Source organism: Silene latifolia, chromosome 9, assembly GCF_048544455.1.
Source record: "Silene latifolia isolate original U9 population chromosome 9, ASM4854445v1, whole genome shotgun sequence".
In the NCBI taxonomy this organism is placed as follows: Eukaryota; Viridiplantae; Streptophyta; class Magnoliopsida; order Caryophyllales; family Caryophyllaceae; genus Silene; species Silene latifolia.
Window position 1 is genome coordinate 3,182,170 of NC_133534.1, and position 16,082 is coordinate 3,198,251.

A 16,082-nucleotide genomic window follows, 5' to 3' on the forward strand; every position below is an offset into this window, starting at 1 on the left:
TGTTTTGGTGTAAAGGGAATCCACAAAGACGATTTTAATGCAGACGAGTTTAAACCATATTTCATGACTTTACCAACTAAGCTAGTTGATATCCGCTAAGACTGTCATGAGTTAAGATGACAGTCACACACAATTTAAACAAGACATACCGTTCTTTGTATTGTTTCGGGTTTTATCGACAATTGATTAGAATTGGTCAAATGCAAGCTTGAGCTAGACGTGGGCCGGGCTAGCATGATTTTCTTTGGCCCGCGAACATGCAGGTTTGCTGGTTGTGGGCGAGTTCCTGGTCCAGGCCTTTGTAAATTTGAAATATACATTATCCAAGCCCGCTTTGATAGCGAGACTAGACGAGACGGACATAATGAACCGTCCTGGCATGAACAACTCTAAAACGGACACGTCTCGGAAACTAAACCGCGGTAGATCTCTCATCCCAACGTGGACAAACACGCCATCATATTGAGATTGATGAAAAAAGATCTCAAAGAATGACGACGGATCGATAGCAGATCACATAGAAAATAAACTAAACTCCTCCGAAAACGTCATCAATAGTACTATGATATATAGAAATATAGAATTAGATTAGACCTAACTATTTTTTCGTTTTTTAGTAGCTAACAAAGCCTCTTTAAATCAATAAATTTGCGGTAGTTCATTAGTCGAAACAAGTCTAATTAAAAAATAGTAAAATTAAATTTGATTAATAGGTTTAGGTGCGAGTCGCTTACGTGACCATGTGCTTGTTATATAACAGTAGGTTTTTGGGTGGCTAATCGGCTACAACGCAACCTCCAAAGAACGTCAGCTTTGTGGCATTATTGTTTCCCACATTTTCCGAGTCCTATTTCATATTTCATCTTGTGTTTCACTGCATTAATCTAACACAAGTTTGTGTAGATGTAGTGAAACACAATGGAACACGAAAGTAAAACATAGGACCCGGATGACTATTTTGCATTCAATTCACGACAATTCAGATCAATATCGAACTTGTCCAGTTTGGAAATTGCGCTTGTAATATCAATCCATGAAAAATACAGATGTAATTATAAGTTAGAACTTACTTAAACTAACAAAACACATTCAAAATTCCTACAATGACATAATAATATCAAAATCACGATAAGTTGGCAGACGGGATATATCTCAATCAAGGACAGATTCTCAAGGATGGGTAATCTGGGTAATCAATAACTCGAAGCCTACAAAAGAATATGGCTAGATGACTCACTCTTCATCTTCATCGTCACCATCTCCACCAGAAGCCTTCTTGGCGGCAGCTTTCTGGTTCTTTCTCTTGACTCTTCCTGGGCGGCCTCCACCAAAGGGACTAGTAAGTGAAAAGTCAATGTGTTTCTGGGAATCAAGCCTAACCATGAATGACGGCACGTTCACCACCTGTCTTCCAACCCTGTTATATAAAAGATGTCCGATGTGTCAGAAACATGTGGAGTAACATTATGCGTAGGCACGGCAATTTGTTTTCTAAAAATAAATAAAAATATGTTTCCAGTTTTAGTTGAGTATTACACAAGCACTAAAATAGAGTTTAACCCATTTCTTCAGAACAGAGCTACTTCGAATCACAAGACGGGAACATACAAGGAGACATGTCACTGATTATCAGCATAGTTCTCCGAAGTACAAGGTTTTACATTAGAAATTGTGAGCGTAAGTAATCAAGTTTATATGGTCATTAAATTGAAGAGGGTGAGCAGTGCCAAGAAAAAACACGCCAACATCAACAGTAAAGGAAGCATACAAAGGGAGATTTCGGTGATTAATAGCTAGTCTCTCGTAAGCTACAAAAAGAGAAGGCTTTCAGTGTTTCTGAGGAAGAACTGTTGTTCAAGAGATGCCTTTGAACTAGAGTAAGCAAAATAAGTAAGCACAATCACTTTGAACGATAACAAACCAAACCAAATTCAAACGAGCAAAATGTCCCAAGAAATGCAGAACATTATTTCCAAATTTTTCAAGAGATGTCCAATCGACTAATCTCATGAAAGCCACAAATGGTATCACTACACAACCAATAAATTCACAAATGGCAAAAAAAAAAAAAGGCAACAAAAGAAGATACCTTATGTGCCTCTGCCTGATGAGAACCCTAGCATGATGAATAGACTTGGCCATGCCAGACTTGAATACGAGTGTCTGAAGGCGCCTCTCCAAGAAGTTATCAACAGTCAAGGCCAAGACATAATCGAGCTTGTTCTGACTCTCTTCCAAAAGTCCATATCGGTTCATTCTCCTCAAAAGGGCTTCACCTTCAAAGATACGACGAGGGTTCTTCTCATCAAGGGTAAGAAGATGCCTTGCAGCATTACGAATACGACTCAGAACATACTGAACCCTCCATAATTCCCTCTTGTTGCGTAGCCCATACTCTCCCACTAGTTTCAACTCAGAATCCAAACGTTCCTTCTCATATGGACGACGTGGCTTCTTAAATGTCTTCCCATCTAAACATCACCCAGGGACATTAGTCAACATTTGTCATCTATAAATTCATCTAAAAGAACAATTGAACCCAAATCATTTTTAAAAATGTGTCAATATGTTCAAAGCACAAATGAACCCATCTACAAGTTCAAAGGGAGACATCGTCTATAAGTTCAGCTGAACCATAAATGTAGATATAAATCTAAAAGCACAATTGAACCCAAAATCATTTTTCAAAATGTGTCTAAAAGTTCAAATCTCGGACATTTTTAAAAGGACACCTGACTACAGAAATACCTACCTAAGGTCTATGTTACTCCAACACTCCGCTTAAGCGGTATACTGCTTGCCTACCAGGCTGCCACTTGAAGAGTCCGACACTTCATTTTTGACCAAAAAATTGAAAACTTGCGAGAAAATAACTATACCAGACACTCCTCAACATTTGCAGAGCCGAATAAAAGTAACATAGTTTAAGATCATGAAAATAGTTCATAACCAGTTTTCCTAACGTGTGCGCAATTGAAGCGTATGTTGCTTGCCTGCCGCTTGAAGAGTCCGACACTTCATTTTTGACCAAAAAAATTGAAAACTTGCGGGAAAATAACTATACCCGACACTCCTCAACATTTGCAGAGCCGAATAAAAGTAACATAGTTTAAGATCATGAAAATAGTTCATTAGCAGTTTTCCTATAGTGTGCGCAGTTGAAGCGTAAACTCATTTTATTTAATTAAATTCATATAGGTGTTTAATGTTTGCTCTAAGGGCCGAGGATACACGTTAGAAAAACCGATAATCTAAAAGCAAAGTTCAGCTGAAGCATGGAGAGCTATTCCCTTTATAATCCAATAAACAATCCCCAAATCATTAATCATAATGTTTCATCTATGGATCATTGAAGTAACATCTTCAACTCTAAAATCAAATTGGGGAAATAACACAATTAAAAATACAATTTTATTTCAAGATATCTAATGAAAGATGCAAAATTTCAATACCAAATTACATAAATACAAAAACCCAACATTTTAATTTAATTAAAAATCTCTAAAAAACATGAAATCATTACAAACAATAACTTAAATGCAGAAAAATGATAAACGAAGCAAATAGAGGAAAGAGACGAACTGTTGCGGTAGAAGGCAACGTGCACCATGATTGATGGCGGATCTCACGGCGGCGAGAAGGTGGTATTCACGGCGGCGTTGTGATTTTATGGAATTATTTTGGGATTAGGGTTTATGAGACGAATTTAAACCCAGATTTTCAATTTATGTCTGATTTTACAAAACCCTAGTTATTTGGGCGGGTTGATGGGCTGGGTTATAGGACCTGAAGAAGTTTGAATTGTTTATGGACTTTGCTCATGTAAAATCTGGCAGACGAGTTATTCGGTTCGGTTTTGATTCGGATTTAAACTGATTCAATTTATTTTAATCGTATATCAATAGATATTACGCGGATTTTACTCATATTAAGGTATTTTTGATTGATTTCCCGAGTTCAGGTTGATTTTGTCAGGTCTATATATAAGGACTACTCTATTCATCAATTGATTTATATGTGTGATTATGATATTTTTCCGAAATGTATAAAAATGTCAAAATTTCGGTTTTTATTCATCATTTTAATTGACAGTGAAGGTTTAGGTCCTTTAGATATGTGTTGAAGTTGGCCTCATGACAAATTCTCAATTCCATACGCAAGGGGCTAGAGAGACGAGACACAAGGTACAGACCGCGGCTAGCTTGGCTCAAGCTCCACCAGTAGACTTTAGACCAAATAGCGGTCTTGTTTTAGCGTACAAACTCGTCCTTCAAACACACTTTTTTTTTTCGCCGTTGACATAGAAGATAGAAAGTGCAAGTTCTACATAAGTAGTCATGTACATTAAAATGCTACTCCGAACTTTTTGGGGGAAGTAATAACCGAGCTACAAGATCCCTCCACATAAATTTACAATCATCCATGAACAAACGGGCCTCCTGTTACTGCCCTATACAAATCTGCAGCTACAATGGCTCTGTGATTTTAATCGTTTTTCTAACTATACACTCAAAAATCCGGCAAAACTGGATCTTGTATCTAAAGAAAAAAAAAGGGCTACGAATGGCCTCTTGTTAGTGACCTATACATGAACTTCGACCTGAATCCAAACTGCAAATTCCAGAAAAACCCAGCAAGCAGGTCCACATTTATACCCGCGGTCATATCTTTGAAGATGAGTTTTCGCCTTCTACCATTGCTGTCAGCGTAGGACCTATTGATTCTGTATATTGTGCCGTTCACATACTCTTGCGCTGTGTTCAGTCCACCATTTTTCTGCTTGTCCTTCACTAAAACGCTTCCGACTGGAAGACAAGACAAGACTGATTAAGTGATCGACATTACAGCCCATAAAATCATGTAATGATGGATAACAAATTCGGAGTAATATATTCTCTTTTTCCTGATTGAGGCTAGTTCTGATATTTTTTGTGACAGACAACATTTCATCAGCCAAACAAAATCATTATACGCATAATCGATTGTTGATAGCCAATTTCAATCTATGAAGGTTTTCAATCTCCTAAGGAGGATCGCATCAACAAAATATCAATTAAGCTTCCAGGACATGGTCATTCACCATGATCGATCAAACTACCGCTATGCTGAAAGACAAACTTTATGAGACGATCTTACATCTAATCCATTAACCATATACTTAAAGGTTCGCATTTATGAATCTAGGGTGGTCTCACATATGAGAACATCGCACACAACTATAAACAGCAGTCTAGCTAAAGAATTTGAGGAATGGGGTCTTAAACATTCATTCAACATATATTAACAGAAATTAGTGGGGCCTTTCAGCATAAAATGGGTAAAATTTTACTCAATTTCGCATTTCAAAACGTAAAATTGTGAAACCGGTTACCCCACACCCTTACACATGTCTATGACAATGACTACATAAGACTAGCTGATGCGGGACAGAGAAAGGTACGACATCGACACCAACAACAAGGCCTTAATCCCAAAACAATTTGGGGTCGGCTAAAATGCATCATCAGTACGACACCAAAACATGTAAAAACGTGGGAAACATGGGACTGAAGTTTAGTGAAACTATACCTGAAGCGCACACGCTTGAGCTCATTACCTCCTCCAGGCAAGGAGCAAAGAGTTATGTAAACGCCAGGCTCATCTTGTACAACCCACTCTGTCTTCTCAGGTTGTTGCTTGGTGCCATTAGTTAATATGGAATCCATAGTTGTCAGATTTGACTCGCTCCTTGGAGACATAAGACCTGTAAGACTATTCTCACTATTGTGTGTAGAGCTAGAGGATTGGCCAATGATAGAATCTGAACTGTTTAGAACATGATTTCCTTCTTGTACCTTCTCAGCCATCTCTTTTAACTGCGCGCATATTATTAATACCCGTTAGTCATCTTTAACCAATATTCGCTCCGAAAACAAAACGACCAGATGCGTATTATCAAAATTAGGTGGATCATGTGGCTGTGTTTCAGCAGTAACCATTTCTTATTTTAGCTTTAATAAATTTGTACCCAAAATACCACATATGTTTTGGTTAATCAAATTAAATATTTGATTAAAAAAACCAATGGACCACTCGTATTTAAGTAAATGACACCTTAAAAAGAACTGGGATTTTCTCTTTCGTACCCCCTCAAGCCTCAACTAGTTCATTTTCTCACTTGTACCCCTCCTTTTCTGAAAAAATCTTTAATAGCCATAAATCTTAGCTACGACTTCAGGAAAAAAGTTAATTTTAATTTTTAAATTGATCGTTTTTACAAGATCGTCAGTTTAAAAAATATATCATTATTTTTTGAACTTGTAGTCGGGAGTAATGGTCAGTCAAAGTTTGTTAGCGGTGATTCGGTTTTCTGTAACCGTAGCGAAGAGTTATGACTAGTCAATTTTCTTTTAAAAAATGCGGGGTATAAGGAGAAAACGAAAAAAATTGAACGATACTTGTATGACGTGAACCTCTACCTCTAGACCGAAATTCAGGAATACCATCACGGCATCACGCAATGAGGATCACTATTTCTGAAAAGTAATGCTAGAGTGAAGGGTGAATAGAATGTGACAAACTCTAAAGCTAAGTATGCTGGCATACTACCACCACCACCACCATCAGCTCTATGCACAGACATGATAAATTAAGTCATTATACTATGTTACGAAGAGAGGGCAAAACCGCAAAAGTTAGATGAGAAATGAGGGGGAAAGCGAAAATCAACTATGCAAAAACAATAAGTCAATAATATATGGCAATGTTATGATTTCGCGAATGTTAATTATAACAAAGGAGGAAAGGCTACCTGAGAAGTTAGAGCCTTGATGACTTCTTTTGCAGCTTTAGATTTTTCAGCCTCGTCAACTGCTGCAGCCTTGGCCTCCTTAAGTTGATTTTTGGTTTTCTCCAGCTCTGTTTCAAGAAGGTGATTGTTGCTGGAAAGTTTCTCTACCTGTTTAATATAATCAAGATTGTAAAAACAAAAAGGTGCAAATGATAACTGTTATTACCACAGAGCCTACTTAGACGATTCAACCTTCACCATAGTCAAATAATGACTAACAAAAAAAGCTTCAACAAACACGAATCTCACTAAAGATGGAGCTAGAGTAAGTGAACTGATACATAAGTCATTGGCGTACCTAATGAAAAGGTTAAGCTAATTATTAAGGACAAACATAAAGCATATATTTTTCCTTCTGATGAATGCAAGCAGTGGTATTTCAATTAAAAAAAAAAAACGGTCCTTTTCGAGCTCTAGTTGGCACCTAGTAATTCAAAGCACATTTCTTACATTGTGAATTCGCAGTCTGACAATGCAATTCTTGGCAAAACTTTCATTATGAGTCATTAGGAAACAACCAACTTTTTTTTTTTCCAACACGGGACAAGACTTCACCCTGGAATAGAGGGGAGCGTTTTAGGACAAGGCAATAGTGAGTCGAGCAAGGCGCTCAAGACTAATGTAGTTAAAAGGGCTAAATAACAACTAAAGTTCAGAATCTCCAAGGGCTCTTGACACCTGACGCAAAAAAAAAAAAAAAAGATCGGAGAGGGAATGCCAAGCAAGTATAGCAGTTATCAATGACAGAAAACAACTCTCAAGGGCCTGATACTCAAGAACAGTACAGAAACAACCTCGGCCTTACTGACATGCAAATTTCATCCACAAAAGAAGGCTTCCCTTGAGCAAACTTGGATTTAACTACTACTTCTATTTTATCGAATTAGCCTCAATGTCCCCACTTTTTGTGAGGGAAAAAGTGTGCCCATGGAGCTAATACAATAAAACAGAGGCGAGTATTAAGTAACTTACTGTGAGTTCTTGCCAAAAGGACATATATGTGGTTCACTATCCCGTTACCCAGTGGCCCCACAACTATGATCATCGGTCATCAAAAGTAGGACGGTTCTGTGATCCACTCAAAGAGTAAAAGATACCCCTCAGGCGTCCTTCTCCTCGCAGAATTTGGTCTTTTCCATTGCTCTTCTTAAAGGGTATTTTCTCAAAGGCGTATCATATAAATGCATGTATGTCAAATGCAACATTAGATAGAAGGTCAACCATACTTTATTAATTGACTCACCTCTGCTCTTAATCGAACGACTTCTTGTCTCGCATTATCATCAGTCTGCTTTGTGTTAGGAGTCACTAATTCCGGAGATGTAGGGATACTGACGGACGATAGTGACCTTCCTGATCTAACAGGACTGCACGGCTGCGAGATAGGGGATACAGCTCGAGAAGCCATTCTAGAACCAGGGGCAGAAGCTGAAACACGTGAAATTGATTGATGATGACTTCCAGATTGAAAGATCCCATTTATCATAGGCAAGATTGGGCTCTCAATCTTTCCGAGTTTAGTACCATTTTTAGATCGACCACTTTCAGTTCTTTTCAGAGAATTGACAAGTGAAAGTCCAGTTAACTTTGGAAGTAGCGTGTCCTTGTCCACTCCATCGTTGGTTTTCTGAAGCCCAGTTTTAACAGCAGGTCTAGGAATTCGCACATTTCCAGACTCCATTGCTTTCTTCAACTTCACAAAGCAATCATCACACACCCGGTAAGGCTTATTCATATTTGGAGCCAAAGAAGCTTTTAGAGATTTGCGACTGCTGCATACTTTGCAGAACACCTGTCCACAATTGTAGCAGTTGTGCCGTTTCCTCCGGAAACCAAATGGGTTATGACAACCAGTACATAAAGAATGGTCACTTCCACAAACCCATTTGTGTAGACAAACAACAGCCGTAAATTCAGAGCCACACGCCACACTCTTTACTTGCTTATCTCTCATGAATTCAACAACTGTTGGTTTACTTCTGTGGTCATTATCTCCATGCCCTAGCTGTCCATTCGTACCCTTTCCCCACGTAAAAACCTCCCCTTTAGATGTTAGAGCAACAACATGATGAGAACCACATGCGATATCTTCAATAAAAATGCCAGCAATATTCCCCTCGATACAATTGAGATTGCTTCCATCAGCTTCAGGACATCCCAGTTGTCCATAAGCAGAACTGCCCATTGTGTACGCCTTCCCAGAAGTTGTAAGAGCTACTGTGAGATCACGCCCACAAGAAACTTTGAAGAAATTTACATTCATCAGTGGTTCTATACATTCAGGGACAAGTCTTGATTCTTTATCACCATGTCCAAGCTGGCCTTTATCTCCCTGACCCCATGTAAAAAGATTTCCTGTAGCCGAAAAAGATCTATCAAAGGAAGCTGCGCTTAAAGGTTCACTTACGAACACCTCGACAATCGCAGCCATATGCCAAGACCCACAAGCCACTCTAAGTGTTCGCAGTCCTCTCAAGGCTTCAACTTCCCTTGGAGAAGTGGAACTAATACGATCTCCATGGCCTAAAACACCAAAAGTCCCATCTCCAAAAGTAAAAAGCTGACCGGTTGAGACAAGCACTGCAGTATGCCAAGGTCCACAAGACACGTACGACACATTCATGCCATCTAAAGGGCCACATACTCTTTTAGGAAGCCAATGACCGGCCTCACTTCCATGTCCAAGCATACCACAATTACAAACACCACCACCCCATGTAAATAAATCCCCCGAAGCCGTAATCGCGCACGTGTGATACTCTCCACATGCAACTAGGTCAATGGTTAGGCCACTCAGTCCATCAATAAGCTTTGGCTGCACAACATCAACTTCTACACCATGACCAAGCCTTCCTCCTGACTCTTCTCCCCAACTGAAAATTTCCCCTTGTCTGGTAACCAAAGCTGCATGCCTGACACCACAAGCTATTTGATGGACATCAAGAACAACAGTTGATTCGAGTGCCTTGGGAAGACCAGCATCAAATTTGTTACTACCAGCTCTGAAGGTACCACTACCAAGGACACTGTCGCCGATGCCTTCTCCCCAGATGAAAACATCACCCAGGGAATCAAAATCATCATGATAGGATCCCTGACTTGACGAACTTATGACACTTGATAAACTAACACGAATATTATCAGATGTTGAAGTTCGGTTTGTAGAGTTATCCACAACAGAGGTCGATGGCACACTGATGATGCTGGTGGATGCCTCAACCTGGCCGAAGCTTTTGGATGATGCAGTATACAATATTATATCAGAGAATGCCTTTCCTAAACCAGTTGGTGGAGGACTCTCCGATGGAGCATGGCTATGAGCATCACCAGCATCCTAATGTAGTTCAAGGGGGAAAAGCAACTAATCAGATGAAAGATTGGTTTGTTTTAGAATATAAGAGCAGAATAAGGTATGGATACGAACAAATGATGAAAATGAGTGATGAAATCTCCTCGTAGTTGATCCATCTGTTGATGTACTGCTTTCCCTTGGTTCAGATCTCCATTTACGCCAGCCACCACTAGAAATTAGAGCCTTGAGAGCAACAAACCAAACTTCAGCCTCGTCCTTATCCTTGCATATCTATAGAGAAACCAGCCAAAATTAACAATATTGAGACCGTTAATGTCGTAGAAGAAATTTATAATTCCTGGAGTCAATTGTTGGAGGTGGTTAGGGTAGCTATACCACACAACAATTGCCATAAATTCAATTAATATGACTCACCAAGTCCAAGGATCTGTCATTATAAATGAGTGAAAATGATTGATACTCCTTTTCAGGACGAGGATATCGCTGGAAAATAGCCTGAAGAAGACAGAAAATTGATCATTAGATTCATATCGCCAAATTTTTTTGGCTAATACAAAAAAAATTGCAAGTATAGGAAAAAAAACTAAAAACCACAAGTTCTATTGATTTTGGATTTTACAGATAGATATACTTTCCATTCTTTTATTAGTATTTATCAAGATATATTCATTTCATAGTAGCAGATGATCGTTCTACTTTTGGTACTCGGTTGGAAACATGCCCGCAAGAAAAATGTAATGTGATTATTTTTTACAAATCCAGACATTCCTCTAGTCACCAATATGGCAATGTGATCGGTCCCATAATTATCCATGTAACCACGTCTAACTCAAGAAAATGTTAATCAACTGATTCAACTCCTAGATATTGTGGGCTTATGGCAGAGTGAAGAAGCGGTTCTCTAGCGAAGAAAGCGTGAATCAAGCTAGTTTTCCCTTCATGCACCACATATAAATCTCTCATCAATAAAGCAGTAGCGATACTTAGTCTTCAATTGTTCACTCCAAAAGGGGAAAAACTCTCTATAGCAGAATATATAATACTGTATATGGCAGAATAAGTATCATCTTTTCGGAAGACAGTTTCATTAACATGAATGTAGAGCTTGAGAGGACAAGAAGTTCTCTCGGCTAACAATTACAAATGTTTCAAATTCAAATGGGAAATTTTATGGTTCCCCTTGAAACTACAGGTTGGCTTCATAGTATTGAATCATGATATCTGCCACCACCGTAGTAACGTCTATGACACTGCAACATTCAATGATGCGGGGTCTGACTCTTCTAATTTCCTCACGTACCTGTGTCCGACACTCGGACACGTGTATGACACTTGGACACCTCATTTTAGACCAAAAAATGCATATTTTTCAAAAAAAATAGCCGAGTCCGACACTTGGACAAGCACCCGTGTAGGATACTTCTAAACGAGTCTGAGTAACATAGGCGGTGTATAGTGTATACGCTGATCTAGATCATGCAACAGGCAACAGCTCTAAGTACACATGGTGTCTGTCAAATATTGACTACAGAGTATTTTTTTTTATTGTTGCTTTTTTGCAGCCTTTACAAATGGAAAAAACAAATTGAAGCGGGGAGCTTAAAATCTTTAAACAGTAGATACGTTGCTCAATGGCCAAATTTACTACATTGCTATATTAGCCAAAAGTGAAGCTAAGAAGTCCATCGCTACCCAAACATAATCTCAAGAGTGACTACACCACAACAATTTGAATTTCTTCAACCCATTACACAAGTAAAATCAACATTGAAAGTAAGACAGTTCATGAATTACTTTTTGAAAAGGAAATATTAAACAAATAGTGACTCTTCCAGCGTTACACAAATTGGATACAATCACAATGAAAGTAACAGCGTTCGTGAACTACTTCCAAAAATTATCAAACTTACAGTCCGCTGTCCAGGAATAATCCTTGAAACCTGACTGAGCTTAAGCTGTTTTTCCTCCTTCCCTAAGTACCATATCAATAAGGATTCGTCCTGTTTAAACGAAGAAAAAGCAGTCATGAGAAGTTAGACTATTTAGTATCATTAAACAACCAGACACTCTCCACCCTGATCCCACATTAGGAGGAACAAAAATGCTGCTAATAAAGAGAAAGGAGCTTTTTCAAAAATCTCGGGCCATGATAAACCATGCACAATAAGCACAGAAAAATTGAAAATTTGTAGCTAATACATCAAGAAAAAGAGGGCGGTAAGCCGGTAACACAGGTAAGGATTTGTGTTGAATGAGGTTTAGCAAGTTTGTACAAAGTGGAAAGATAACATAGGTAAAAAGGATAATAAACTTACGTTGGAAAGCCGAAACGGGCAAAACTTAGGTTTCCCTCTTCGCCCGTATTTCAGTAAAGTTGCCCCCTTCTTTAATGCTGTAATTGCCTAAAAGTATCAGTGCAACGAAATCAATTGAGAGCACATCGAGAACAAAATAGACTAAATCTGCTCTAGATTCATACATGTCATTTCGGAATTATATATCTACAAACTGCTACTAACTTGGCATGCATGCATGCAAAAACCCCTCTAATTTCTTCTGCTATAGAGTCAAATTAACTTTCTAAAGGGATCAAATTGTTAACTAAACTGTTGCTACTTCTACCATTGCAGTTCGTCATCCAACAATCAGTAACAACACATGGGTAAGACTCCGTACATCCAAACTCTAACCTCCTAATCGGCAACTAAACATAAGTACAGCAAAAACAGTACATCAAGTCATCAACCATACCCCATTTTCCGGTTATGATGGCAACATTGACAGATAGCATTTACATTTCAATGCCAAAACATAAGTAAACTAATACTCCGTATTCAATTAGGGCTAGTCTTGCTTAAGACCGTCTTAAGCTTACAACATACACTATCTAGCTAGCATTAAATGAATCACATCACATAAAAAGAGTCCGTCTTAAGCTTAAGACGGTCTGAAATGAAATTTTACGATTCAGGACTAATAAACAATTAAAGAAACACAGTAGAGTTTAACTACCTGCTCAATGTCCCTTTCGGCGAGGCTACCCCTCTGAGAATCACCCATTTAACCTGAAAAATCCAGCCTTTTCCTTGTCGCCGCCTCGAAAAATCATCCATTTGAACAACTCCCCCAAAAATAATCAATAATTCTTACAAAATTCAGTATCAAATTAACTCCAACAACCTCCATTTCCCAAATTAAACCTCATCATTCTTCCCCAAAAACCCCTATACACACCATTTCCACACACATCAATTAAATAACCCTAACAAACCCTAATTTCAACCCTAATTTCACTCAATCACACATCAGATCAATCAAATCCAACTCTATTAAATCCCTAATTCAATCTTCCCGAACCAAACCCTAAAATTTACAAAATCAATTATCAACCCTCAAAATTGACTTCTACAACTCCAAAACACAACAATTAAATTGATCAAAAATCGCCGAATAAAATACCTAATTTCTTTCCCAATTATCTTAATCGATTGAATTGACTTAAATTGAATTAATTGAAAATTGCGACGTGCAATTTTATTTTTAATTTTTAATTTTTAATTTTTTTTGGAGTTTCTCTCTCCTCTTTCTTGACTTTCTCTCTCTAGTTTGGAAGTTCTGTTTGTTTCAGGTGACTTTGTTTGGTTAAGGTGGGCCCACTAAACAACTGACTTTTTGTAATTATTTTAACAGAATCTCAGATTTGTTGGACTCAAAATTTTGTTTGTATATGTCACTTGTTGGGTGGGTAATCGGATCAATTAGGTCGGTTATAAATTCGGGTTTATTACAGATTAATTGAAGTACTTGAATCTAATTGCGAGTATTCGTTTTGTAGTCGTATCGGAGGTTAAAATTTTATTCCCTAGTCGAATATTAATCTCCGCCAGGACCAGATTTCAATATTTTTTAAAAGTTGTATCCATTGATTTATTAATTTGTTGATTGTTCATTATAATTACCCATGTAATCTAAATTTGTTAAATTTATTATTTATCAGTAACTTTGTATAAATGTAATACTTCGAGTAATATTTTTGTGTTTGAAAGAGTAGAGGTTTTTATTTTATCAACTAATCAATAGAGTCGAAAAGCTAAAATGAACTTAACGTGAGATATTTTTTTTTTGAAATGAACTTAACCTGAGATATTGATTGACCAATAAAATCCAAAGTATAAGTCAAGCCAACTCATAGATCCAACCCAACCGGCTCATTTTTTAGGGTCAAGACCGTAAATCTTGACCCGTGATTCGATTAACCAAAAGATGGATTAATAATATTACTCAGTAGTGTTTGAGGTTGAATCCCGACCCACTGGATCAAACATAAATCAAGATTTTTATTACTATATTTTTGTGCATTATATTTGAAATAATAGTAAAAGAATTATGAATTTTAATATTTTAAACTACAAAATAGTTAACAAATTAACTTATGCAGAGTAGCTTTTATATCATCTAATAATAAGTATGGTATGCAATAAATATATTTATAATATTAATATTGAATATGATTAATTTTTTTTGAAAAAACTATACTTTTCCACCTTAAAGAATAGAAAAATAAAAGAAGCCAAAGAGTATTTTTTATCTGCATTTTGTGCCTAACTGTGACCCGTAGAGCCCGGCCCATAGTTGAGCCGACTGTATTTAACCACACCAGTACTCTGCCCTACACCATAATTATCTTTAAATAACTTAATGAGATACCGTCTCTTTTAAATTTACGTATTAATTGAATCTGAGATTTGTAGATGGGCTTGTGGTGCTTATGCTAAATAACCCAGACCATAATTGTAGTTGAGGCCCAGATAATATTAATGCAGCTATGTCGATGAGCTTGTGGAGCTGTGGTGCTTATGTCGCTTCTCGCTAGTCACGTTTGTTGCGGTCGGGTTAAAATTGGGTTCTTGGATATACTCCGTATGCCGTTTCATATCGAATTGAAGTTGATTGGTATCGGACCATGCCACGACGGGGAATTAGGCCGTCTATAACGGATATCAATTTTATATTTATATACTCATAATGCAAATACGAGATCAAAATTTTAATCTATTATTTTAATATATACGGAGTAATTATTTTTTTAGTTTGATTTAAGGCATAATCAATTTATGATAACGTTTTTCTTGGTTATAAGTTATAACCTTACGGGTGTTCTGACTTCCTAACCCTTCAAACTTGTTGTGCCGAGCTCTATTGCTAGGCCTTCTATAACGGATATCAATTTATGATAACGTTTTTCTTGGTTATATCGATATGATTATATAAATATATAATCATATCGATATATTTAGAGCAAGAAGACTAATTTATAAGTTACTGAATTATAGTTGGTTTTACGAACGAATATAATTCCACCTGTTTATGAACGCTGACCGGTTCGGTCTTGTTTTGGAACCGAAAGGTACCACGCATGCTTATATACTGTAGAAAGTAATGCAAAACAATTTCACTAACTAATGCTCGTGTGTTACACAAGCATGTTGTAATTTCTAAATAGATTTTTAGAAAACGATTTTTACGTACAATAGTCTTACACAAGATTAACTATTATAAGTTATAATAGTCACTAGTTTTATATACCCGTGCACAAAATGCACGGGTTGCTTTTTCTATTATGTTATTTAATATATGTCATTTGATCCTTTTATACTCACTTGTAATAAATTTTTTATTAATATTTGAACGACACGCTGTATAACAAAGACATACCGTGTTAAAGTTTTCAAGTTGTGCATGTATAATTTCACATGATTAATTGTTCAATTGATATACTAAGTAAAAGGGTATTCAAGAGTTTTTTTATAATGAATATAAATAATCTAAATCTAAATGTATTACAAATACTAAGTTATAATAGTCATTACTTGTCAAAAAAAAAAAAAAAAGTTATAATAGTCATGAAAAAGAGGCAATGCAAGGGATGAACGGGTAACC

At 37.1% G+C, this 16,082-nt stretch overlaps 2 protein-coding genes across 2 annotated transcripts; both read right to left on the minus strand.

Moving 5' to 3' along the window:
* Positions 1–1,004: 1,004 nt before the first annotated feature.
* On the minus strand, positions 1,005–3,953 carry LOC141598722 (small ribosomal subunit protein uS4y-like). Its single transcript, XM_074418467.1, has 3 exons — positions 3,583–3,953; positions 2,090–2,471; positions 1,005–1,417 (listed from the first exon to the last, which is right to left on the minus strand). The coding sequence occupies exons 1-3, from the start codon at positions 3,608–3,610 to the stop codon at positions 1,234–1,236; spliced, it is 594 nt and encodes a 197-aa protein (XP_074274568.1). The 5' UTR covers positions 3,611–3,953; the 3' UTR covers positions 1,005–1,233.
* A 315-nt stretch (positions 3,954–4,268) lies between these two features.
* On the minus strand, positions 4,269–13,797 carry LOC141598721 (PH, RCC1 and FYVE domains-containing protein 1-like). Its single transcript, XM_074418466.1, has 9 exons — positions 13,155–13,797; positions 12,458–12,544; positions 12,053–12,142; positions 10,557–10,637; positions 10,254–10,412; positions 8,073–10,163; positions 6,791–6,937; positions 5,569–5,855; positions 4,269–4,805 (listed from the first exon to the last, which is right to left on the minus strand). Exons 1-9 carry the CDS (start codon positions 13,200–13,202, stop codon positions 4,715–4,717), a joined length of 3,081 nt encoding a protein of 1,026 aa, XP_074274567.1. The 5' UTR covers positions 13,203–13,797; the 3' UTR covers positions 4,269–4,714.
* Between the last annotated feature and the right edge of the window lie 2,285 nt (positions 13,798–16,082).